The following is a 25,439-nucleotide window of genomic DNA, read 5'->3' as shown; positions in this document are numbered from 1 at the left end:
TCTGAAACCATATTAAAAAGCTGTATTTCATGCATAATCTCTTTACAGCAAATTTTTTTTAAACTGCTCTTGAACTAAAAGTCCTGATATAAACAATATTACTGTATTACTTACTGGTTTGGGAGAAAAAGTGGTGGGGTTTGCACATTTCTCAGAGTGAACAATCAGCTCTCCATTTTTTCTCTGATTATAAACTTCTAAAGCATCAACAAGCTGGACTCCTTTTGCAACACAATGACGTTTTCTAACCTGTTGGAAAAAAAAAAAATGTACTGTGCTCAAACACACTGGGCAGAAGTATGTGCTTACACTGGCAGTCAGTGATTTTCTTTCAACTGTTTTCCACTGAGTCTGTTTCAGTAACACAGTGCATCACTAATATTTTTTAACAGTTCAACTAAATCTAAGCCACACAACAGTCTGGGAAAAGCTATAAAGTCTTAATTAAAAAACTCAGTAACAGTAACAACAAAATCTGTAATTACTGCTGAGCTTTTCTTCTTTAATTCTCCACTGTAACAAAACTGATAGGAATTATAATACTAGATTGACATAAGCAGAACTTTCATAACTGAGAAATAAAACCAAGCCATACTGATCTGAAAACCTAAACAAAGGCAACCATCTGAGCAATACTCCAGAGCAACATAAAAGCTGTTTACAGTGCAAGTACTAATTCATGCGACTGGCACAGGTGAAAACATGACAGAAATGTTGCACTCTACATAGTAGGCCAGAGATAGCTGCATTTGACAGGATAAAATAAATCAGAACTTGAATACATTAACAGCCTTATTTGAGTTTCTAATATGTATTTGCAAGGGCACTTTCAACTCTAGAATCTCATGCTTTGACTCAATAGTGTGGATCAACTGCGTACAAATAAGTTTTGAGGATATTAAGTGTTTAAATATGCAAAACGTAATTGAGGACATGATATTATGAACAATTTTGAGCAACAATGGACTCCTTTGTAACAAGTGACAATACAAATGAAAAAAAGATGTCAGTCGAAACTATGACTGAGACTCAGCTATTCTCTAAGCCCTTCTCTGAAATGTTGATTGTTATTTGACAGCTTTGTTGAGCTACGCCTGGATTATTTTATTGCAAATAAACTTTCCTCACCTGCTGCTCAGTTTCTAAAGGACGAATCCTTTTTCTGTCTACTTGAAAATCATCATTCTCATTGTCATGTAGCGATAACCTTTTTTTGGCAGACAATTTTGAAGCCAGTGTTTCATTTTCCTTACATTCTGTAATGAAAAATAAAATAAAAGGTATGTTCAATACTAGGAATGCATTAAGTAAGGGCAATATTTTAAAAATGTAATTTACTATAAATACACATGATATAGAAGATGGCATTAGACATTCCTAGACATATTAACCATCATTCCACATAGATTTCCACACAAGGCAGAATCATGTACTAATCTGCTATTACAACAGTAAAGAAGTCCCTGACATGAAAGCAAAAAAGCTTGACATCACTGGCTCTGTATCTGACTTCCAGGACAGATTTTTAGCAGTCTGGGTATGAAGTTACCTGTGCTTGTTAGTGGGCTTCCAGGTTTTACAGAACTTCCTGGTTCATAATTAGTAATAGAAGAAGCACCATGATTCACACTCGTTGCTGCCTCATTGCTCTTACAGTGGGAGTGACATGTGCAGCGACACAGCGGTGAGGTCTCTGGCTTTCTGTCTTCTTTTTCACATGACGATGTAAGCAGTGGTTTCTCTAAAGGACACAGTCATTTGTCTTCCATTGAACACTATTCAAGACTATACATGAGAAAAAGACTTTCAAAACACCTAAGATGACAGCTTTTCTTTAGGTACCAGTTTTAAGCTTTGTGTCTACGAAGTCTGAACAAGCATTCATCACCCTTTGACAAACTGCAGTGCAAAGAACTGTAACAACTTGCAAGAATGAAAAACACCCCTCTCTTACAATTCAATCTGCATAACTACAATACACAATTATATTCTTTTAAAGTTCCAACAGCCATATAATTCCCTTATGATATCATACTGAAATCCATACTGGCCATTTCTGGTTTATGTTGCCAATAAGGCAATATGTGTAATGGTGGACGAAGACCTGCTTAGATTCCTGAAACCAGGAATGTTCAAAGGCTGAAAACCAACAAATTTATTATATTTGGGCAATAAAAATTGGGCAAATAGATACCAAGATAACTTACCATACTGAGACTGCTGCCATGATAATGCAGAACAAAGTAATGCCAAGCTCTTCCCACTTCCTGTAGGGCTCTCCAACAAACAGTGTTGTCTGTTATTTAAGCCCTTAATAATCTTTAAGGAGAGTAACAAGAACAAAACCAGAATTAATAGAAAACCAAACAAAGCGGAGGTCTTTAGCCAAGCTAGAAGTTACTTCTAAAAATAGATCAGGACACCTGCTGTCTTGTAAAAAAAAGAAAAAAGAAAATCAGAAACACATCACCACCCCTCATCACCCTTAATAGCAACAACAGGTCAGGAAGCCTTAGATGTATTTCTCTCAGGAGGAACGCGTTGTTAGCCATGCTTGGGGGTTCACTTACAGGGGACACTGAAATACTTACCTGCTAATGCGAATACCTAATGGGACTGGCTCCCTTCCTTTAGCCTCACAGAACCAGACCATTGAAAACATCTGTCAGGCAACCAAACCAGTTGTCCCACAGGGAAAACCAAACCTATTGCCCCACACTTTAAAAATGGTTAAAACTATTTTAAAATGTTTAAATGTAAGGAGTAATAATTCATTTTAAAAAATGCCAAAAAAGCAAAATCTTAGTGAAATATTATGATCTGCTTAAGAGAGATGTTTTACTAAACCATTTGCTCCTTATATGGAAGGAATTTGCAAACTTACATAAAATACCTACTACAGTATATTTAATTAGTCATATGTAACTCATAACTTCTTAGCACAAATATTCACAAATCCAAAAAGTACTTCAACTTCCCCTAGTCACAGGCCAGATACCATTGTACAGCACAAAGAACAGTAAGTTACATTACAAATTCAATTCTCAAGATACTGGAGGCTCTGAATTTCATGTGTTTGTTTTCTAAATGCTGGTAGATATTGGAAAACATAAGCTATTAATTTAGCCAATGTTAATCTAACTTCTACTTACAGCATTCATCATAGCAAGTTGTGAAGGGTAAGCCTTGCAAGGGAACATGATCTTCACTCCCCCAATAGTATATTCTGACACATCAGAGGACATTGCCACTTTTTCCTCCAGTTTATTTCAGGTTTATAACTGCAATAAAAAATAGTATTAACAAATCAACACTAACAACCAGGCAAAGCCTGAAACAACACACAAAAAAAACCCAACAAACAAGCAGAAACTGCTAACCTGGTAAGGGGGCTGAGCAGTTCAGGATATTACCAGAACTGGCATATAGGGACTCATACTGCACATTGTCAGTTCAGATGCACACCTTGTTACGCACGAGAGCAACTTGCCACCATCTGATGAGTAACACCAGCAATTTAAATAAAAGCATGATCCACTGTGCACATCCTTCCAGATTCTCTCAGACTGAATACTGTTGGGGTAAGAAGCCAAATCTTTGGGGGAAAAGTATTTTGAGACATTTAATAACTGAAAGTAGCTAACTTTCCAATTAAGCAGGTCCATTAGCTTGAACTCCAAGACACTGCAACTACAAAGATACGCCTGACAACAGTAGTTTGAACCGTTCATTTTATAGCACTGAGAAATTAAAGCTGCACACTGGACTTCAAAAATGAGATGTTTAAAAACTAACAGTTTTCTTCCACAAATAATACAATCATTATTCAGGGGAAAATGAGGCGTCACTGACATTGCTATTCCCTGAGCACTATCCAGCATTTCTCTCTGGATAATAGAATAAAGCCAGTTTCCCTATTATCCTAAAACTTTGTAATTACTGAATTAAAAATACTGAAGAGGCACAGATGGCTTTAAAAAATTAATACCTTTTTTAAAACAACACAGATTTTTTTTTCTTACAGGTTTTCAGCATCTACAACCTAAAAAACAGATTTTAAAATGGCAGATTCCCTGCGATAAATTATCTGGCTAACCTGTGCCCTCACCTCACTTTTAATGAGTAAACATATGCAGCAAATAGCAGTGTATGGCATGAGTCAGATTCATCATCTCAACAGGCAAAAGAAATCCTAGCAAAAGGAGGCTGCTGACACGAGTTTATACCCTACCCCTCCTTCCAAAAAACGTAACTGCACCCAGCAAAAGGCTTTTTCCCCCTGTCACACACGGGGAAGAAGTGTACGCTTAGAGGAGCACTACTTCGAACTGAGCTTTGCCCGAGAAAAAAAGCTCGGGCTTTTTTTGGGGTGGTGGGAACGATTCACCACCGAAGCGGGCAGGAAGCTGCGGCGGTCCGAGACCCCAGGAACGCGGAGGGACCTTCTGTCCCGGCCTGCGCCTTCGGGAGCACAGCGCTCACTCCCCAGGGAAACCCCGACACCGCCTTGACCCTCCTCTAGATCCAGCTCTGGGGAGGATTTTTCTGCCTCTCTGCGGCTGAGGGGAGGGAGCGCTGAGGAGCTGCTGTCATCCTCCCGTGCGTGTGGCGCCGCAGCCTGCGCAGAAGCACCTGAGCGTTTCCTCCATCTTGTTTCTGAGGCAAAGGCCCCAGAGAGCCGGTTCCCCCCCGGGAGCCCGGCCTCGCCCCGCCGCACGGCCGCTCACCTCAGGGGACGGTGCTCCCTTCCCCGCCCGTCCTTCCCGCCTCCGCCCCGGCGCCAATCATCTGACAGGAAAGAGCCCTGCGCCGCCAGTCAGCAAATCGCAGACTGAGCCGCTATGTGCGCTACGAGAACCAATCACGGAAGGCCTTATTGGCTTCAGGTTGTAGTCGTTGCTGGGCAACGACGCGTTCACGGCGGGGAGCTGTACCTCCAGACAACCCTTCGTTATCACGACTGACCGCTTCAGTAAGGTCAGCGGGTTTTCAACACTGCCCCGCACGGGCACCAGCGGGAGACAGGCACCCAATTCTGGTGTATCGGGTGAGGGCCCCCGATACAGGTAAGTCCCTTGGGAACTGAGCCATAAGCTAGTTCGGTTTGGTTTTTTTTATTTAAATACCACTACAGCATATAAAAGTCACGCTTAAAAGAAAGAAAACAAAACCCCAGAACATACATTTAGATTATTTACATACTTTACAGCAAGAAGACAAGGATAGCCTTGGTAGCCAGATGGTGCCAGCGGGTGGTTACAGCAGGCTGGCATCCTGGAATGCAACCCCAATCTGGTGTGAGCCGTCCTAAGCCACCATCCAACATGGGCCGAAGACAAGCTCTGAAAGGCTTTGTCAAGGCCACACTAAAGAATCAGGCAATTATTTCTGGCATATAAACTGGTTTAAATTGAAAACAGTATTTCCCGTATTTAAGGACCCTGGCTGCTGTCACTTAAGAAAAGAGTTAAGTGCTGGAATGACAAGTTTAGCAATTCAAGTGTGCCGAAGTACTGCGTTCTGGCATAACAGCCAAACCCTCATTTCCTTTCTCTGCCACAAAAGCACATGCTGTGTCACACACCATCAAAAACTCCCAGCTACAGCACCACACACCTCATCCTGCAATGCACAAAACCCATCTGTCGAGGCCAAATCCTGCAGCTTTTGTAGATGTGAAAGGAAAACCAACTTCATACATGAAGCACAAAGGATTCGGCTGCATGTCAGCATTTCAGCATGTCTAAAACCTGTCATTCCCCTCGTCACAGGGAAATGCAGCTTCTGTCACAATCACCCTCAACACTGACATCCTTTTTTCTTACACTGATGACAACTTAAAAATACCTTGGCACTTATTTCTTAAGTCTTTCTCATCCCTTTTAAACTAAGTGATGTTAAAAAATACTGAACGATCTGAACTGCATGAAAAATACCCATTCTCCAGAAATCACATTCCGACAGCTTATTTTGTACTCCTTTCTTTAAAGAAACTTTTAGACCAGTTTCAAAATTTCAATGCAGGCTGATCTTCAACTGAAGCTCCTGATCTCATGAACTGAAGTTTTGACCAATGGTTTGACACACAAATTAACAAAAAGTGAAAGCATTTTCTTAGTAGTCAATGTGATGGTATAAGGTAGTTACACCACTTTTTCAAGTCTTCCTTGGAGTATTCCATCTTTCTCTGCAAGGCTCTGGGACGGTATTTGATTTAACATAAGCAAAGTGCTTCCATCTCAAATTTTTCTTACCCATCGTTTTGCTGTTTGCTCAACAAATTCAGTATTTGCTTTCAAGAGTCTTATAAAATCCTTCTGGGTGTTGCTGTTTCACTTCAGAAACCAAGCAAGCCTGAAAACCATGCTCAGTTTCACTGGAAACTATTTACTGACCCCATCAGCCTCTAAAGTTTTCACTGGAAACGAAATAATCCCCTTCAAAGAATTTTCTTTTCAGCCATAACTGAATTGAATGAATGAAAAATGTGGACTTCTTGCACTCCAGTTCCTCAGTCTACTTCCACATCTTTCTCCAAATTCAGGCACCATAAACCACGGGATTAGCTACAGCACAATTTCACTTGAGTTCTTCCTAAACTCCACTTACACTCATGTTAATTATTTCAATGATAGTATTTTCAACACATTGGCATAACCGAACATCAGGGTCCATGCTTGCAACGTCCCCTGAACAGCTTTTGTTAGATGAATCTTTACAAAGTCCTGACACTTCATTTGGTTTCTCTTTCAGTTGCTGGAGACCTAGAAAATTAAGTAGAAAAAGCAAAGTACATATAAACAAATGAATAAATCAAAAACTAAAACTGTTCTATTATACCCATAACACATATATGCTATGAAATTGCAAATTTTAGCCATTGCTAGGTCATGGACCAGGCAGAACTCAAAAAATTATTTCTACAGACACTACAACATTCCTTTTTTTATACATCTTGAAATGATACAAGCAGGGAAATTAACCAGAAGAAAGGCAGTACAAAGTTTAATAAATGGGGTATTTCCAGCACCCTTTAGCCTCTAAACTCTGCCCTCTAACCCATTAAATCCGCCTATCCTTACTCTTCCTATATTGACAAGACACCAGCAGTAAATTTCATACTACATTCCAGCTGCACTCAAACTTTTTTTTTCTCCCAGAGACTATGACAATACTTTTGAACTACAAGGTATTTTACTTACGTGTAATAATTGGGTCTACATCTCTTGTCTGTGTAGCAACATCAGAGGCACAAACTTGCCCTATTTGTATCAGCAGAGACATAATATCCTCATATAAAGGAGGAAAGGCTTGACAGAATGACACCAAACAAGGCAGGGTTGGCATAAAGAAAGCGTAGCGCTTGGACTGGGTTAAAACTGGCAAGGGAAAGAAAATGGTTAAGTACAAAGGAATCATTATAAAAATCCAGTCAAGGAATGTTGTTACTTTTACAATCGTAATTAACACAACAATGTCTTTGTTAGTTGCCAGAGTGCTTACCTGTGAGTAGGGTTCCCATCACATTGATAGCCAAACGAGCCACGCTGAGAGATTTAGGTAGTGCGTACTGGATACATAGAAATGAAAGTAACTGGATGGCAAATATCTGTTAAGCAGATGGAAGGCAAAAGAGAAATAAGCAATAATGTTACAGATTGCTTTGTACCTTCTATCTGAAGCTCTTCATGTAACTTACGAGTTACTAAACACTATTTTACCAATTAGGAAGTTAAAGCCAGAGCAGCCTTAATAGGTTTTCTGAATTTCTTCTGCTGATATGAGGACCATCCTCCCCCCATACTTAACATTAATCAAAGTACAAGCACTAGTGGTTCAGAATCTCCCCTGAAGACACAATTTGTTCTGACATTAATGATGAGCAACAAAGCAACACGCAATTTACAATAAAACCTTTTAGAGAGCAACAATTAATTATTATTTGATATTGTTCATCATGAGAAGACCTAAAAAAAAAAAAAAAAGGTGAAATATTTCAAAATCAAACTCCTGACTCCCCCTTTGCTGAGCTTGTAGCAAGAAGAAATCACCACTCTTCATATTCAAACACATCACTTTGAGGAAAGCCACACATCTCATTCTAGTAGGCTTTGTTTTTGCAGTTAGACCAGGGAAAGAACTGGTAAGACAACTGGCAAAGGAGAAATTTAAATTTCTTTAGTAAATTCTGCCGTACTGTCTTGTCCCAGCTTGCTTCAAGAAGCAGTAGCAACATTCCCTGGAAAAAGACTTGATCTTATGGCTGCTTCATTGCTCTACAGAGTATCATCGCAAAAAAAGATTTTTAGAATCCCAATATTCATATAAGTTCCTGTAACTACAAATATCAGCCAAAAATAGGAAAATTTTTTGCCAACTGATTTATACTCAATAGAAAAAATAAAAGTCACTATTGAATAGAACTTTCATTCATGTGCTTGAAGGCAATACTGAAATTAATGAGTGTTTCCTCAGCAAGTGCATAAAGATATGTTAGAGGAGTTGTCACAATCTCTGATTTGAAGGGGATTTAAAGAGCAGGCCTTTAATTTAAGGTAAAAGTGCTACAGACATTAGCTTGATATCACAGGCAAGTTAGAACAGGACTTTTTTAAATGATCCTTTAATTTTCTGCCCTTAACCAATACTTCATCAGGGTTAACCGCTTACAGTGATTCTCAAACTCCATGACTGTCCAGTACCTGTTTTTCAAGTTCAGGCTGAGCAATGAGCTCTGGTATGAAATCCAGACAGATGTGCATTGACGGAATCCCTGCCACTGTCAGTGCCAGAAGTTCACATGGATAACCCTGTGTGATTAAGGAAACAGACGTGTCAATGGGGTTTAAAAATTCTGCTTCAATTAGAATTTAAAATTTTATCTGTGTTAATGCTTTTTTCAACACTAATATACTTGTAAATCTCTTTTATTCAGAATTACAAGCAATAGGCAGGTATCTCAAGGCACCAAGAGGCAGGCTGGGTGAGAAACGGAGTGTCTGAATCAGTTCTTTATCCTAAATATTCAATGTATTACTTGCCTAGAAACTGTCCCCTACTCCTACAACTAAATCAGACTTCAGTGACCCTCTCCTGTGTCTTTCCCCCATGCTCCAAACTTCACCGTAAGCTCCAATTTGCTTATTTCATGACTGGACCATTATGACTGTTTTAGCACTTAATCACTTCTGGGTCAAGGCAAACTGACTCCTTTTGAAGAGGAGTTCAATTTGTGTTAAATTTGTTGCCATCTGGCAACGAGCAATTAAACACACCAAAAACACATTCATATTTTAAAAATAGCTAGCCTTTCCCCACTTCTTTTTCTGAAGGCACACAGCTGCTTTGGCAGGGGCAACCTTTTTCCTTCCACTCTGAAGAGATGAACTGTGCCTTCACAAAAAGGGCAGATAAGATGAATAATGTTTACATTTGAAGCCAAATTACAGTTTTGAATAATGGGCATACTAATGTAAAAACATACCCAGAAAAAATAAGTAACCCACAAAAGATGTGGAGCCAGTAATCAGAAGATGATGAGGCCAGTTTTCCTTGGCCTAGAATGGAGAAACTATCTTGGTACAAAAAAGGGCAGAGGCACAAACAAAGCTTGTGTTTAATGACGAGGAACAGGCATAGCCGCAACACCGAGTCCAAGCACTGAAATATGGAGGAAATGCAGGTACTACAAATTTGACAGGATGGGAAGCAGTAAAGTGCACTGGTTTAATTTTTGAGGAACAGCATTCAACATCCTTTGACACCTTCATCTGGCTGTTTCTTAACCAAAGGAAACAAGAAAACCACTAAAATAGCGCAAAGCTGACCTGGAAATGAACTAGTTTAACTATGTTGGGATCAGCTATATACATCTGGTGCAGCAGACAGCAGATCAGACACTGGACCTCTCGAAGATTACACAGCAGGCTGTCTTCTTCTTCTGGTTCGGGACTCTTAGGGCCTGTGGTACCATGAACACTCTTCAGCAAACTGTGAGTGTTACTGCTCTGGGATTTCTCTTCTTCTGTAGGTAGGCAGATCTCTAGAAGAATCTGCACAGCAGCACTGTCCTGTGAAGAAAATAAGCAACATAACATACATAAAACAACCCAATGAAATCAAAGAAATCAAATGCAAACTAATGACTATTTAAGAAACAGAAGACTGTCAGGTGGCTAGAATTTATACCTATAGATATTTTTTTACATAGAATAAAAACAAGTCAGTTCAAGAGTCACAAATCCTACACAACATTAAAAAAATCCCAACACTTTTTCTGAATCAAGACCCAAAAGGAAAAAAGCTTCAATCCAACAGATAATCGTAATAACAGATCAAAAGAGTAAGTTCAACGGAATCTTGTACTGTTTCAAAAGGAATATCCAATGGTCCCTTAAAGCATCCAGATCACACAAAATAAGGACATGGCCATGTAATTCACAGTATTCAGGGGAGACTATGCTACTCATTTAAATAAGGAACTTCCTATTAAGTCAAAAGATCATCTTCTAACAGGCACTATATATGGGACATTCTTCCAGACGGAGGTAAGAAGAGACTGTCTGTGCAACAGGATTAGTCAGGAATTTCCATAATGTCAACCTAAGTTAACCATTGTTCAGCCTCACTGGCTGCTTCTCTCATATAACATAGTTCAAATGGTCATGCACGGGTCTGTCACATTTATTCATGTTTTACTGCTCCAAATATAAGTACAGAACAAACCTCTGTACACAAGCAACAAGACAAAAGGGCTGGTAAGCAGAACTGTTCTAACAGAACACAACAGTATTTAACCAACACAATGCTTCAGACTAGGAAAGAGAAGATCTACAAAATTTAACAATCTGAACACAGAGGCAGTTTTCTTTTTCATGATAACAGATGTTAGTAAAAAAAAGAAGTAAAAAGGTCTCATTTTTTAATTTCCTGTTTCTGACTTTCTGTTTTATCATTGCCTTCCCTCACATCCTTTAATATCCATTTCTTTCCCCTTACCTGAGCAGCAAGCAATGCATTTTTTAATTCTTCCCTTGTAACTTCTGGGGCCTCTGGACCCATCGCATTGTTTTGGGATGGCCTAATGTCCTGCTCCGCTGTTTCTTTTAGATGAGAATTGAGGTAAGCTTTTGAAGCAAGAAGATAGCCGTTCAACATGTGTAAAGTTATATCCATCAGAGGAGGGCTCCTGATACAGGAACACATGATAAAATAAAGGCATTTCAGTAGGCAAAATGGTAAGACAGTCATAATATAAACAGATTAAAAGCACTTCTGAAAGGCTCATTTGGTTGTAGTCTGGTTCATACTAAAGCTGTTTTCCCTAGCAAAATACTATAGGTCACTATCCCTTCTGCTGGCCTGCCATCCAGTCCTACTTCTCTCATGTGCAGACGTGTATGTGCACACTACAAAACCAAGCAACTGCTAAAGAGACTCATTTCTGACAAACAAAGGAAACCAAAAAAGGGTCAGCTGCACGTGAAGTAAGGAAAAATAATTATCTGAATGACAGAGAAAAATAATGCAGGCAAGCTCTGAACTGCTTCACAATATCAAGATGACAGCTTTCAAGTCACACTGCATTATATACCTCCCTAACAGTTTTAGAAGCATAGGATTTTCCATTTGCATCCAGGGCTGAAGGAACATACATTTAAATATTTCACCTACGGGCTGAGGATTAAAGATGTCAGCAACAGAAACCTGAGTCTAGCAGAGTTGTAGCAACTCAAAAGAAAATTGGATTTATGGCTCCATTGCTAAAGGGCAAGGGGGGACAGATGCATACAAACAAGAACATGAAGAACAAATCAAGCTGACTATTAGGCATTTATTATGAACAAAAGGGTAACAAAAAGGGGAAAAATAAACCACAACTGATAGAAAACATAAAAAAGAATACACAAGGAGTAAAGCCAGGGGCTGAAGTACATACAATTGTTAACCATATTATTTTAGAATAACAGATGCAATTTGCTTCATTACTATGACAAGCAAAGTTAGAATTTACAAATTCTGACTGTTTGCATTATTTCATATTCTCCTTAAAAGCTGGTCCATTGCTACCAATTATGATAATTTTCACTACTTCAATTCTCAGCTTATTCTTCTGCATCAGAGCCATAAAGCAGCATTACACATCCTCCTCTGTCACCACTGACATCTAGAGGAACTAATTTCTAAGTACTACTGAAAGACTTTCTTGAGAAATTAAGCAAAGCTACCTGTGTCATATCCATCAAGCATCCACTGGCAGAAACTGTTACCCAACAAGATGGAATACCTACAGGCCCACGAAGGATGACAAAAGACAGTGTGAAGTGAAAGGATGCTATAGCTACAACCTCAGCAGCCACCACCACCATGTGGCAGCAGCCATTTTAAGTGTGCTGCAATGTCTATTTAGAACAAATTCACACACACAAATCTAAAATGGATGACCTATGTACAAATCTCAAAGTTTCCAAAACAGATCTGGGTGCAAGGTTGTCCAAGCAGACATGCAGCTGGAGAGTGTGACCTGCTGAAACAGCATGCCTAGCTCACTCAATCCTCACATCAACAAGCTTAACGGAATAAAGATGGAACTTACAAGCTCAGATGATTAGTCTGAAACTGTGTTCTGTGGTACTGAAAGCTTTTAGAAGTTTTCTATAAGACACTTCTGTGTTCAGCATGCACAATGTTTCAATGTAAGTAGCACAGAACATAAGAAGCTCAAGGAGGGAAGTGCTTACCTATGAACTCTCTGATCACACCTCAGTACAATCAAGGGATCAATCATCAGATCATTCTGAGTGTATTTCTGCTGTCGGACTATTTTTACTGAAGGCTGCAGAGCATTAACAGTCATCACCCACAACCTAAAATGAGATTATTTTTATGATTTTTAATAGATAATCCATATGAGAAAAGGGATCACGTAAGTATCGGGATACTCACTTGTTTGCTGTATTTTTCTAGGCCTATCAAGAGGCAAAACCCCCACACTTCATCTGCAGCCCTTGAATTTAGCCAAGATATAGTTAACTTATGTTCACTGCAACTACAGTAACCAAGCTGTTTTCCCCCCAATAGATCACTCACTTCCTCAGAAAAAGCATGTTCTTACCAGAGTGAGTTCATGTTTCATCAGTAATTCACCATAAACACCGTACACTATAATACCATACTCCTGTTTTTCAAGCAAACTGGTGGCTTCCTTTCCCATGAGAACAAGAACCACCTTCCTTATACATGCAGAGGTGAAAAATTTCAAGGAGCAAATTCAGTCACAACCTCCAGTTTCCCAGACAAAGGCACTGTGTCATGATTTCTGAAACAGAAAGTGCCATTCCACCTAACTGTACCATCACACTAACCAGTACTTTGAGCCTACCTTCTCGGCATCACAGTGTTAAGAACCATCCAAAGTTTATTGACAGTCTGAAGAATCCTCCGAGGGACTTCAGCATTCAGCAAGCGATTCATATTTGATGTCAATACTTCTGCATACGGAATCAATTCAGCAGCTGAGAGAAGTGTTAAATGTTCCAGGATCTGCATCAGCTGGGTATGATTTCCAGGCAGCATGGAAAACGCTGTGAAATGAAGACAATGGGATCTTGGTAAAAGTGGAGTTCTGACATTTTTTCTGACTTGGCAGCAGCACACTTTCAGTATGCAGATGCAGTGTGATCAAATGAATGAAATGGCTACACACTTCTAAATCAACTATATTCCAACCAATTTAAAAAGAACACTGCTCACTTCAGATCAAGTAGTTTACCTTCCTGGAGCTGTTTAGGAGAGTGATTCTTTGCAATGTTTGTAAGAAGCATCCTCCTCAGTAAGGCATCAGTGCCTGTGATCTGCTCCTCACAGATCCAGTCGTCCACAATGCAGAGGTGTGGATAGTTAGTTGCAAGAAGGCGTAACAGTGCAGAATGCAAGCCTTTAGGGGTATTAAGAGAGTACACACCTTAGATTTGAGCAGCTACATCTTTCACCCCAACATATTTGTGCCCATCATTTCAACAACAGACCTTAACTGAATCACTGCCAAGAAGTTCAAAGTGCTTGTGTGTTTATAACCTGATATTCTAACTGCAACAGAAAGGAAAAGTTACCTTTTGGAAAGGTGGGAGAACCCTTCAGTAACTCTTCAACTCAGTCTGGAATAACTTCTAGGATTCTCAATTCTTACTCTAAAACCTACTCCAGATCGGCAAGGCCTACTCTAAAAAGAACTGCCTTCCTCAAACGTCCACTACTACTCTTAAATCATATATGTAATCTCATAGCTACTACTGACAGATTTTAACAGAAAGAGAAAGGAAGGCACAAAATGGAACAGACAACGGCCACTGGGCTGGAAGCATGCTTAGCCTTCCTTCTTCACACACACATTACACTTTCACACACAGATATACCTCCCAGTTCCTGCTGCAATCCTTGTGCTTGCCGGATGAGGTACTTGATTGGAATCTGATCCATTAATGCTGAAGAGTAAGACTTGGGTTTTCTCTGCATGGCAGCTATAAAAGAACAGGACAAGAAACCACATGTAACAATTACAGTTGGGAAAAAAATATTTCCCCAATCAGATCAATAAAGAAAACGTAAAGCACTTTTTTCTATATTATCCAGGTAAACCAGAAAAAATCCCAAGTAACACATCACATTCCTGTGAAAGTATTACATTAAGCTATTCAGGAAAACATTTCTGTGAAGATTTCCATTTATAGATTTCCTGGCATCTAGATTTGTTCGCAGGGTCCCCATACTATCTTTGATCAAGTCCAGCTGATTTCGAGATCATAGCTCAAATGTACACTCTCTTTATTCAAGGGGTTTTATTCTTAAACAACAAATGGTTATCGGTTGGTACCTGGAATTCAAACTGTTGGCACACATAACACCCTATAGCGAGCTGGAAGTTAGAAATGCAGGAAGAACTGTCATTTATTTTATAGTATTTTACCCTTTCTCAAACAGCACTGATGAATGCTGCAAGTTTGACACCCTAAAGAGGACACGTAAAAACACCCATCAGACATAAACACTATGTTTTCAATGAAATTAAGCCCCATCAATAAACCACACCACATTCTTTAAGAACTGATTTAAAGAGATCATTCAGCATTGTCAACTATAAAATCCAAACCCAAAGAAACGTTACGTGCAAGTTTGATGACACATGAATAGACAACAGTCTGAAGGAATTAAGAAGTCTGACAACTTTCTGGTTAGCTCAGACCCTTTTTAACCTGGAAAACACATTACTCAACTACAGAGTTTTCGCAGAAACTTTTCTCTCCTGAATTCGTACAGCAATGCTACATTTATTACAAGAATCTGAGCTTTTTATGCTGTGTGAATCTGACAAGAACATCAATTCTTAATTATTGTAAGAATTCTTCTTTTGCATCTAAGCTTCAGTTCATCTGTCCTCCACTGCTGCACCCATATGTACCTAGTATCTTTGTGCTTGCCAGAAGTGCTTCTTCGTATGACAGGACATAGTAGAGGACAAGCAATTGCGTTGTGATGCTGTATCGCTGAGTAAGACGAGTATTTTCTCCCTGTACATAAAACCAAAAGAGAAAGGTCATACTGCGTTACTGATACTTGAGAACAAAAAGTGGAATTTCCTTGCAAATATGAGAAAGATCAGGCAGCAAGCCTTGTGTAAAAATACCAAACCATACAAGGTCCAGGATTAAAGTTGCAGGGAACTTTTTTAATGAGTTTCGAAAATAAACTGTGGTTTTGACATCTTGGGGTGCCAACAAGGAGTAATCCCAGGATTCTGATGCAAGTTAATGCTTGCCACTCATTCTACGTTTGTCCAAGTGACCATTCTCATGCTTCTATCATGAAAATGCTTCTTTCAAAACTAGCTGCAGTGCTTCAGTTAAATAGCATCTTTATCTAACAAGATCAAATCCATACAAAAATCATACAAATCCTACATAAACACCTCCACTTTTCAATCCATTAAGTGCTTTTCTTTGTGTTTTTAAGATTTGAGTTGGTGAGTTTGCAAGAAAAAGGGCAAGATAGGGACAAATAGCCATCCTCCTAAAAAATGTGAGTACCGCTAACAAGGTTCACTTCAAAACACATGACCACCCCCATAAAAGGAGGCAGTTTACTATGCAGGCATTAAAGACAAAAAAAGTGAGGCAACTTGGTAAATCAGCATCAAGCATATATATAAAACACTGCACCACACTTCACATTAAAGTACATGACAGAAGCAAACAAACCATTTACCCCAGACAGTCCTTGAAAAACATTCAGTATCTCCTGCTCTGTGACAGGCTGATTTGTGGCCTCTGGGTTGGATTTAGATGCAGGAGTAAGAATAGAGTTAATGTAGACATCAATGAGAGGAAGCAGCTGAGGATGGAGTGGAGTGGTGGTTTCACAGAGCTGCCGATAGATCCAGTCCTAGAAAAAACATGCCATTATCAGTTCAGTTTCAAAGCTGAGACCTATTTGGTTTAGCTGCAAATACATCCCTTTTTACTAGTTACAACAAATGTAACTGAATGAGGCTTGGACTTTGGAAAGCATAACAGCAGTTCTGAGTTGGGGCTGGTCATAAACTGTATCCTGTGTATCACGGACCCTGCTGCACTGCACAGACCCACCAATAAAACTTGTCCCGGCTGGAAATATTCCAACTGTGATTTTGTTAACTGCAGACAGGGGGAGAGAGATAACTCTTTTATTATTTTTAATTTCACTAAGCTGTGGCCTCTGGATTACAGAGCTAAAACTGGGTACCCTAACGTAATATGCAGCCCCTTCTTCGATTACATGGCAATAGGATATAAGAGTCATCAAGAATTCTCTTCCTAAAATTCAACCCAAAACAACCCACCCTGCAAAAGCTAGTCAATATTATGAGCAGAACTAAAAGGAAGGTCATACCTTAATGGATACTTTGTGCTTGGTGAACGATCGGCTTTTTAACAGCTGGTAAATGCAGTGAATAGGTAAAAACCCAGTAATGTTGGCACTGAGATTGCCTGTAACAGGCACACGAACTGCATGGGCTGTAACAACCTGAAGGAAAGTTGTAATTAACACCCAAAAAAATACCACAAATCTTCAACTTCTCACAGTACATAAGCACAAGTTGATAAACACACACAGCTACAGTCTTTCCGGCATTTACTTATTTTGGGCTGTTTGGAAGCCGAAGAACATTTCGATGTAGTTTAATACAGTACGTGCAGAGCAGTAGCACACGTACAACACTTCTGAATGATCTCCTGCTACTGCAAAACATAATGTCACAGTGAACAAAAATGGTTCCTTTGCTTGGCTGCTACTTAAAAGAGCCAAGTGTTCAAAAAGCATATTCAGATCAGAGTAGAAGAAAGAGCCAAGACTCTTCAGTACCATCAGGGCTTGGATTCTTCTTGAAGGTCAAACTGAAGTGATTACAGAGGCAAGAAAAAAGAGCAAAAGGAAAAAAATAAGGGGGGAGTGGAGGGGGTGGTGGAAGGGGAAGAACAGGCAGGCTTAAAATACCTGTTCAGTGAAAATCTCTTGTGTGAAGATTGTCTTCATTCTGCTGAGTGAGCTGGGCTTAATAACAATCTGAAACAAAGAACAAAGTACTTGTCATTTCAAGTTATGGCTTTCTTGTACATAAGTACCGTATATTCCTTTTATAAACTGCTAACTTTTCAACTTTCTAAACTTGTCTTTACTGGGATACCCAGAGAACATTCACATCTACACTTCACAGGTAAAACACACACATTTTCAAACATCACAAGTTCATCGCTCCCTATCTTCCTTATCCAAAAAACTACCTACCTACCTTTCACATCTGATGAGACACTGTTTCACCACAGTGATGTGAAGGCAAGTCTCTCAGAAACTAATTATTACCCATCTCCGTATTTCTCTAAACTATTTAGGATAAAATATTTGCAGCTCAGTTTGGAAATTACTTCAATTAGTCTTCTAAAATAACATCACTTCTTGCAACAGTCAACAGGTCAGCACTTTCAGAACGTACATATTATGTCTCATCATAACATTGCTCTGTATCAAGAGGACTGCATAATGTTTTTCTAGAGGACCTCATTTACTTAGGTACCCCTTTTTTTACTTTACAGTTGCTCTAAGTAAAACAGCTAAACCGAAGTTCTTTATATCAAAATTGAAGTAGATATAGGAGTATAAATACACAGCAAAATGTTAAAGAACAGAGAAACATACGTGCTAGAAACAGTTTAGGACTTACCTTCATTCCCAAGGTGGAGCAGACCAAATCAATGATAGCACTAAGCTGGTTACTATGAAAATACATGGCTACCAAGAGAAGCATCTCTCCAAAAGAAGCAGATACACCTGAAATGCTAATGATAACAAAGAGGAGTTGATTTCCAATAGGACATAAGTAAATGTGAGATTACTGGAATGACTAAAACCAGGAGCTGCCTGCTCTCACCTTTCGAAGTAAGCTTCTTCCTTTATCATCCAACTGAGCCACATAACCATGAGCTGCTCTTGTTCTGGGGTGCTGCACAAAGAAAATCCTTTTAAGATCCTTTTCCCAGGAAACACCACTAGTTTTGCTAACAATTACTAGCAGAAAAGCCAGTACTGGAGGAATCTTAAGCCAAGAGACATTCTGACACCTTCACTTTGGCCTCAAACACTGGTATTTAGCAAAACCCACTCCAAATGAAGCTAATGCCAATGCTCCCCTCTCAAAAGATTTGCTATAAACAAAAAGGAGACCACAGTCTGAGCCAAACCCCTTCAATCAACATACAGAGGTTTGTATAAAGAATTAGGAGAGAAAAACTGCACAGCTCTGGGGAGGTCATTGCCCTGACAGTGCTAAAACATTCACATCTTTACTAAGCTCCTCCTCTATTGAGAAGTACCTGACAAGAGTGGAGAAGGCCAGAAGCATACAAAAGGAAAGAGATACAAAGCGAACACCAGCTGGAGTTGCGGGAGGCCGGCTGGTCATTAGTTGCAGTAGCTGCTCAGCTTCTTCATCAGTTGGCCTGAATAGGAGAGAGAAAGAACAAAAGCCACACTGCTAATTTAAAAGTGAGGCGATTTCCCATCTCATCACACTTTCTCTGTTATTTAACCTGTTTATCAAGTTGCTATAAATAAATATCAAGATTAGCTTGTCATTCTCTTTAAACTTAAAGACATAAAAATCTCTGTTAAGAGAGAACAACAATGAGAAAACTTCCCCAGGATGTAATCTTGCCTATTAGCATTAAATACTTATATTAAAACTGTGTGTAAAGATGATACATTAGCACCACCTAGAAAGTAAAAGCAAAGGAACAGAAATTCAGAATTCGTACACTGTTTGTTGCTAGGGCTTTTCACTACTTTCTCTTCTACACACTGCTCCAACCACTTGGGCTTAGACTTCATTTAACAAGTCTGTAGAACTCATTTTGCAGCACTGAAGAGAGCACCACATTTACTAAATTATTTTAGATTAAAACAAAAAAAAAAAAATCAGTAAAGTTGGTAAATGGATCTTTACCATCAGAATGAAAAAAACCTTTCCTCCTGAGAATAATACTGGCAAGTGAAAACCACCCCTCCCTCCATGAAACGTGGCATTACTTATTATTACAAATAATATTTGCTCTCTGCACTATAAAGAAGCTTCCATCAGCTGGCAGCTCCATCCCTCCACATGAGAAGGGGCCTCCTCTAGTACCAAAACTGGCGAGTCCTGCCAAGACTGTTCCAAGGACACAATGGCAGTAAGAGACAGCTCATGTCAGAAGTGCACAAAGCCCTCAACCTCTGTTTAAATGGACAGACAGTGAATAAAGAACACAGAGCATTAGAACATTCATTACTTCAGCCCAGCAATTCCCATCAAAGCGCAATAGAGACGTAACAATGCACTGGCTTTCACGACATGCTCTTCCTTCAGTCCTGAATACACAGACACATTTGGCTCCATATCAACATCTGCTTCTTCAACAATGTGTGTGCTGCGAACCGTGGGAAGGATTCCCATGAGCTCCAGGAGCAGCTGCCTCCTCATTTGCCAAAGCACAGAACTGATATTATCTCTTTTTCTCTGTGTAAGAGGTTAAAAGATGAGAGCAACAATGTAAAATTCATCCCAGTGAACAATGTATTAAACAAAATCTTTTGTAACGATGAAGTCAAGAGAAAAAAACAGAACTGAGGAGGGAAGGGGACGAAAAATTCTTTTTAGATAGAATTTTCAGTACCAGGGCAACAGCAATACACAATCATATTACAACGGCTTACTACACCAAAACACAATCTTTAACTAACTCAGCTGACTAAGGAAGTCAAGACTCAACTTCCTATTGTGAACACTGAGGATGAATATATGCATCAGGTAAACATCAGAAGCTTACAATCCCCTGGTTTCCATGCCTGACAATCTCTCAGAGGAACAACTGAAAGCTGTTACCTTCAGGGACACTATTTATAGACTCAATGGTCCTGTAAGAAGAGGTTGCCTTGTACAAGCAGCTCCAAGACAGGATTTATTTGCATTTGGACAAATAGGGGTGCCCACATCCAGAGAAGTTACCACAAGTGCTAAGAGCAGCAGAATATTCAAAGGTCTTCATACCTGCTGGCCATTTCGGATAAAAGTTCCAAACCAGGTTCGAACCTTTGCATTTGTTCCAAGTAGCAAACCACTCACAAAACACACCAGGTCACTCACTCCGTCATCTGAAGATTCATTTTTGGTGTGATCCAAGGTCAAAGCCACACCAAGACCTGGTAGATGACACTCTTCCACCTAGATAAAATGCTCAGGTTCAATGATCTTTGTTGTTTTTAAAGCTTCAATAATGATGATTCTCATGACAGCCTTACCACCATGCCCCGGACCCTCAGAGCTTGGGAAGGGTTCATTTTACAAAGGTGGCGGAGTGCTTCTGTCCTGCGTCTTCCTCCAACGCTTTCCTCATCCTGCCGTTCTCCATTCTTAATCAAACCTCTGCAGACTAAATATCCAAGGGCAGGTGTAAGAAAATCCAGCTTTTCCAACAGAAAGCCACATGAACAAAACCACACAAGCCAAACCATTCTGTTTAGCTCACTTTCATTTGGTAGTTGGGCCACACAAACGTTGTCTGGGCAAGAACACATGATCTACACTAAATAAGCAAAATAAGGAGATAGTCTTTGTCCTCAGAGAAATTACAGGGTCATTACAGATTTACGTGTCATCCAGTTACTACTCATACTCTATCTGATGTGACTTGTGAATCTGGCAGCCCTGGAGACTGAAATCTTATTGTGAGATAAGGGATGTTTAACAGGCACCAGCAACACAGATTTCTCACTTTGTAAGGGACAAGAACTGCTGACAAGGCCAGACCAGGTTTGTAGTCCTGGTCATTCATCGCTTGAGTCAGCCTTTATAAAGGTGACCATGAATAGCTGCAACATCCACATGACGAGTCTACAAGAAAGGGGAAGCAACATGAGAATGGGAGCCCATCAGCATCTCTGGGTATAAATGTATTCAAATGTATTTTGTAAACCAAACACTCTTCAGCTCAAACATGTATGAAACATGGGTTAGCCCAGAATTAGCTGTATTGCTAGAAACGATTTCAAACCTTTAGAAAAAGTTACCTGGACAAGAAGAAACTGTAACTCACCCTCATTGAAGCTATCAGGAACATTGGCCACCAGAAGGCAGAGGAACCAGGCTCCATTTTTAACGTGCAACAGAGCTTCAGCCACATCAACTATTGGCAATAGTGATGGCAGCTCTGGATGAAAAAAAGTGTTTAAAAGTCAGTGTTTCACTGTGAAACAAGTGAAATCTTGCATTTAATATGCAAAATAACACACTCAAGCCAATGAACGGAAAAACAACTGATGATCTATTCCTCTCTCAAAGAGCCTGACAGCCTAGATTAACCTTAAATCAGTCACAGTGGCTCCAAGTGATTTTGTTGCATTTGTAACAGGTTAGAAAACACTACAAATACAGAATAGTTCACCTGCTTGCAAAATGCAGAGAACATCTGCTGCCTCTTCCAGGTAAACAGGGCTCTCAAAGAGCTCGGAGGACTTGAGGAAAAACTCGCCATTGGATTCCGACACCTACAAGACATTATTCACCATCACCAAACAGGTTTCATGAAGCGATCTGTCTAATCAGTGGTTTGTAGCTTTAAACTCAGCAGATTGAATACATGAAGCTGCCAAAACATACAGCTATCAACACAGAATAGGCACGAAGACTGTTTAGAACGAGAAATATTTACACAAGGAAAATAAAGTGCTGCGGAGTGAAAGGAGGAACTAGGAAGAAAGAGAAATACAGTGTCTAATATCATATCGCAATAGGAGTAAAGAACTGGATGGAGAAAAGTCATAACTTTGTTTTCAAATATGATTTCTGCACTGATGCTTCACAAAATCATACTACATTTGAGTACAGCATATTACAAAGTCTTTATCAGATTAGCAAACATCACCCTCATTTGTTCCAAGGAAGAAAGACTTCCTATAGGAAGCGGAGGGATACATGAGGGGCTTATACCCAGGTCTCAGTTCAATCAGACTGAGACTTGAAGTTTTGTTGAAGCACATAAGAACTGGAGTACCCACACAAAGCAGCAGCAGCGCCAGAGACAGATCAGAGAGCACATCAACCCATCCAGAGTGCATTTTCCTGCCGTAACACTTGTAAATGCCCAGAAATAGAGAAATTTACCTTATTCATAATTGCCAGTAATTCACTAAGTACAAGGCGAAGCCGACGAGGTGAATCGCTGTGTTCGAATTCCAGTGTCAGCCCATGCTGAAGCTGTGACACCAAGATGCTTTCTCCACTACCTCCTCCCAGCTTGTGCCTAACAGACAATTAAAACCAGCCATTAAACGCTTCTGCACACACACAACAGCTGCAGCTAAAGGCAGATGCAATGCTGCGGGGATTGGTGCTATCTTGCCAATGCCCAGAAAAGACCGCGTTAACTGCAGCACATCATGGAATGGAATTCCACAGCCAACAGAGTTTCAAGCACCTCCACTCTGGCCACAGCCGAGTGAGACCGCGGGCCCCCAGCCTGGGCACCTCCCCAAGCACTTCGAGGGGGGACAAAGATCCCCAGCAGAACCATTAGGGTTGGACGGGAGCTCTGGAGATCACCCGGCCCGATTCCCCTGCCAGAGCAGGAATGTCCCCACAACGGCCCTGGGCAGCCCTGACACCCAGCTCCCTGCTCCCTGCAAACCCGGGGTGCTGCCAAGAGGGACACGGCGGGCCAGGTCACGCCGCGCTTCGACAGCGGCAAGGAATGAAGCAGCTGGAGAAGCCACACGGCGGCTTTCGCCACAGATGCCGCCACGCTCTGCACTACCGGAGCTGCTGCTCTTTGCTGGCGTCCTGCTCCAGGGCGTGGAAGTCCACGGACAGCAATGCCACGATGGAGTTGACCGCCTCCACGCCCGAGAGGAGCCGCAGGATGAGCTTCTTGTCCTGCGCCCAGCTCTGGCTCTGGTCGGCGGGGGCGCAGAGGGCCATGCGCACCAGGCAGGGCAGCAGCAGCCGCAGCTCGGGGTCGCTCAGCGCGGCCAGGCGCACCACGTCCACCTTCTGCATGGCCTCGAAGGCGTAGGGGCTGACGAACTGCAGCCCGGAGCACTCCGCCATGGCTCGGCTCCCCTCACGGCGGCCCGCGCCCCGCCGCCGCCGCCGCCGCCAGGACTTCCGGCGCACGCTGGGCGCGTCACTGCGGGCAGGGCGCAGGAAGTGAGGCGGTGGCGGAGGGGCCGTGAGGAGGCTGCGGAGCGCAGGCTTCGCGAATGGTCGATTCCGTTTGGATTTGTGTGAAAAGAATAATCCTGTTCCGTGTCCTCTGTCGCGATTTGTACAGCCCGGTGCTCGCGGCGTTCGGCAGCGGCGGTGCTTGTTCCTTGATCGCCTCACTGGTAGTTCTTGTGATAAAGAACCCCGCCGCGCCGCGGCTCTGAGGGAACGGGAACGGCTCCGGCGGCTCCCTCGGCGCGGCCCGGCCCGGCCCGGCCTGTCCCCGCCGAGGGCCCCGGCTGCGCCATCCGGACCCCAGCGCTGCGCCCGGGCCTCGCGTCCTGCTCGCTCGGAAGCCCCTAAAGCTCGGTGAGTGACGTCCTGAAACAGTGACCCTGAGCATTGTGCTCGGTCCCGGCCCCAGCCCTGTGGGGCTGGAAGCGCCACTGGAAGCAGAAAGGGCACCCACGAACAGTAGTGAAATAAACACACCTTTAAGCACGAAGCAGTCCCGGGTCCTTCACTACGGACAACCCAAACCCTTCCCACGGGGAAGCGGTGCTGAACAATGTCACCTCTTCCCTTCGTTTCCACAGAAACCCCCATCAGAACATGGTTTCCGCAGCATCACTCTCCCACCAGACCCATAACGCTGTGCCATACTGGCGTGCGAGCAAAGTAGATGGTGCAAGAGCAGTTAAAGCAAAACACGTTTGAAAGCTGTAAAATAATGCAACGTAATACTGTGGTAGCACAGCATTAAATGGTGCTTGATTAAAGACAGCTGCAGGTCTTCATAGCGACACATGAAGTTAAAATTACATTCAGAAGTAAATGGAGAAATACAGTCACCTGCACCATAACTCATATAGCTGAGGTTTTAAATATAAATTCATTTCTATTTAATTACTTCAGGAAATGTTAGAAAGACCTAAATGTTACTTTAAAACATAAGGGTTGTTTGCAAGTACAAGTGGGGCCCTGCTGGCCTAGCAACAGCGTTTTTAGAAATCCAATTCAAATAGCGAGTCAAAGGTGAGTAAATGACTTAAACACCGCAGGATCTAGGTTAAAATGCATGCTTTTAATCTGAATGGAGGGATCCCAGATTCTTCTCTCACTGGATACTTCAGAGGAGGTAACCTCCACCAGCCACCGAGCAGGGTGCTGCCCCGAGCAATGCTTTCTTGCAAGACCATTCTGAGAAGCTTATTTTCAAAGCTTTAAGCTTGTACTTGGCTAAGCAGCCCCAGTGACCCAGCTTGTGACGATTTCACTCATAAACCAGCCATTATGAGCACTTCAAATCATTAAATGGGAGTAACCACCCAAAAAAAAAGGATGCCCAATGCAGTAGTTGGCCCCATGGTGGTGGCAGGTTTGATATGCGTGCTGCATGCAACTCGCATTCCAGAAAGGGCCCTCACAGTCTGGCCTAGCTGAACTTTTTTAACCCAGTGCTTACAACACTGAAGTCTGCTTTAACTGGATTGGCAGGGCAGTGGGGAACCGGCTGCTTTCACAGTTGGAGAAGTTCCTAGGGAAGGCTGTGATCCGGGTAACAGACAGAGTTACAGCAGTGTTCAGGCATCTGATTCACTTACCTTTATGAATACGAGTCAGATTGAACTCAAAGCCACACCAAAACCTGTCCCTTGGAACATGGCTAAACTGA

At 41.4% G+C, this 25,439-nt stretch overlaps 2 protein-coding genes across 12 annotated transcripts in view; both read right to left on the bottom strand.

Annotated features, from left to right (window-relative positions):
• BRIP1 (BRCA1 interacting helicase 1) overlaps positions 1-4,783 on the bottom strand; it is a 115,660-nt gene extending 110,877 nt beyond the window's left edge. For 9 of the 11 annotated variants that reach the window (XM_065694577.1, XM_065694578.1, XM_065694572.1 and 6 more), the window contains exons 1-6: positions 4,728-4,783; positions 3,153-3,281; positions 2,208-2,319; positions 1,550-1,741; positions 1,129-1,256; positions 115-249 (exon numbers count right to left, since the gene is read on the bottom strand). In XM_065694577.1, the coding sequence (XP_065550649.1) occupies positions 115-249; positions 1,129-1,256; positions 1,550-1,741; positions 2,208-2,319; positions 3,153-3,245 (660 nt within the window). In that variant the 5' untranslated portion in view covers positions 3,246-3,281; positions 4,728-4,783. Of the gene's footprint in view, positions 1-114; positions 250-1,128; positions 1,257-1,549; positions 1,742-2,207; positions 2,320-3,152; positions 3,282-3,380; positions 3,653-4,632; positions 4,702-4,727 lie in introns of those variants that run through there. The other 2 variants (XM_065694574.1, XM_065694573.1) reach the window with 2 other exon arrangements.
• Positions 4,784-5,098: 315 nt separating this feature from the next.
• Positions 5,099-23,726, bottom strand: INTS2 (integrator complex subunit 2). Its single transcript, XM_065694528.1, has 24 exons — positions 23,376-23,726; positions 22,727-22,865; positions 22,008-22,110; positions 21,660-21,773; positions 20,866-20,996; positions 20,615-20,788; positions 19,857-20,083; positions 18,903-19,028; positions 18,461-18,532; positions 18,254-18,368; positions 17,530-17,598; positions 16,924-17,058; positions 16,261-16,437; positions 15,458-15,566; positions 14,415-14,519; positions 13,772-13,936; positions 13,382-13,583; positions 12,741-12,866; positions 10,999-11,188; positions 9,828-10,070; positions 8,703-8,810; positions 7,504-7,609; positions 7,203-7,379; positions 5,099-6,764 (listed from the first exon to the last, which is right to left on the bottom strand). Exons 1-24 carry the CDS (start codon positions 23,666-23,668, stop codon positions 6,595-6,597), a joined length of 3,576 nt encoding a protein of 1,191 aa, XP_065550600.1. The 5' UTR covers positions 23,669-23,726; the 3' UTR covers positions 5,099-6,594.
• Between the last annotated feature and the right edge of the window lie 1,713 nt (positions 23,727-25,439).

Source organism: Lathamus discolor, chromosome 14 (genome assembly GCF_037157495.1).
Source record: "Lathamus discolor isolate bLatDis1 chromosome 14, bLatDis1.hap1, whole genome shotgun sequence".
Classification (NCBI taxonomy): Eukaryota; Metazoa; Chordata; class Aves; order Psittaciformes; family Psittacidae; genus Lathamus; species Lathamus discolor.
This window is presented reverse-complemented; position numbering and strand designations above follow the sequence as displayed.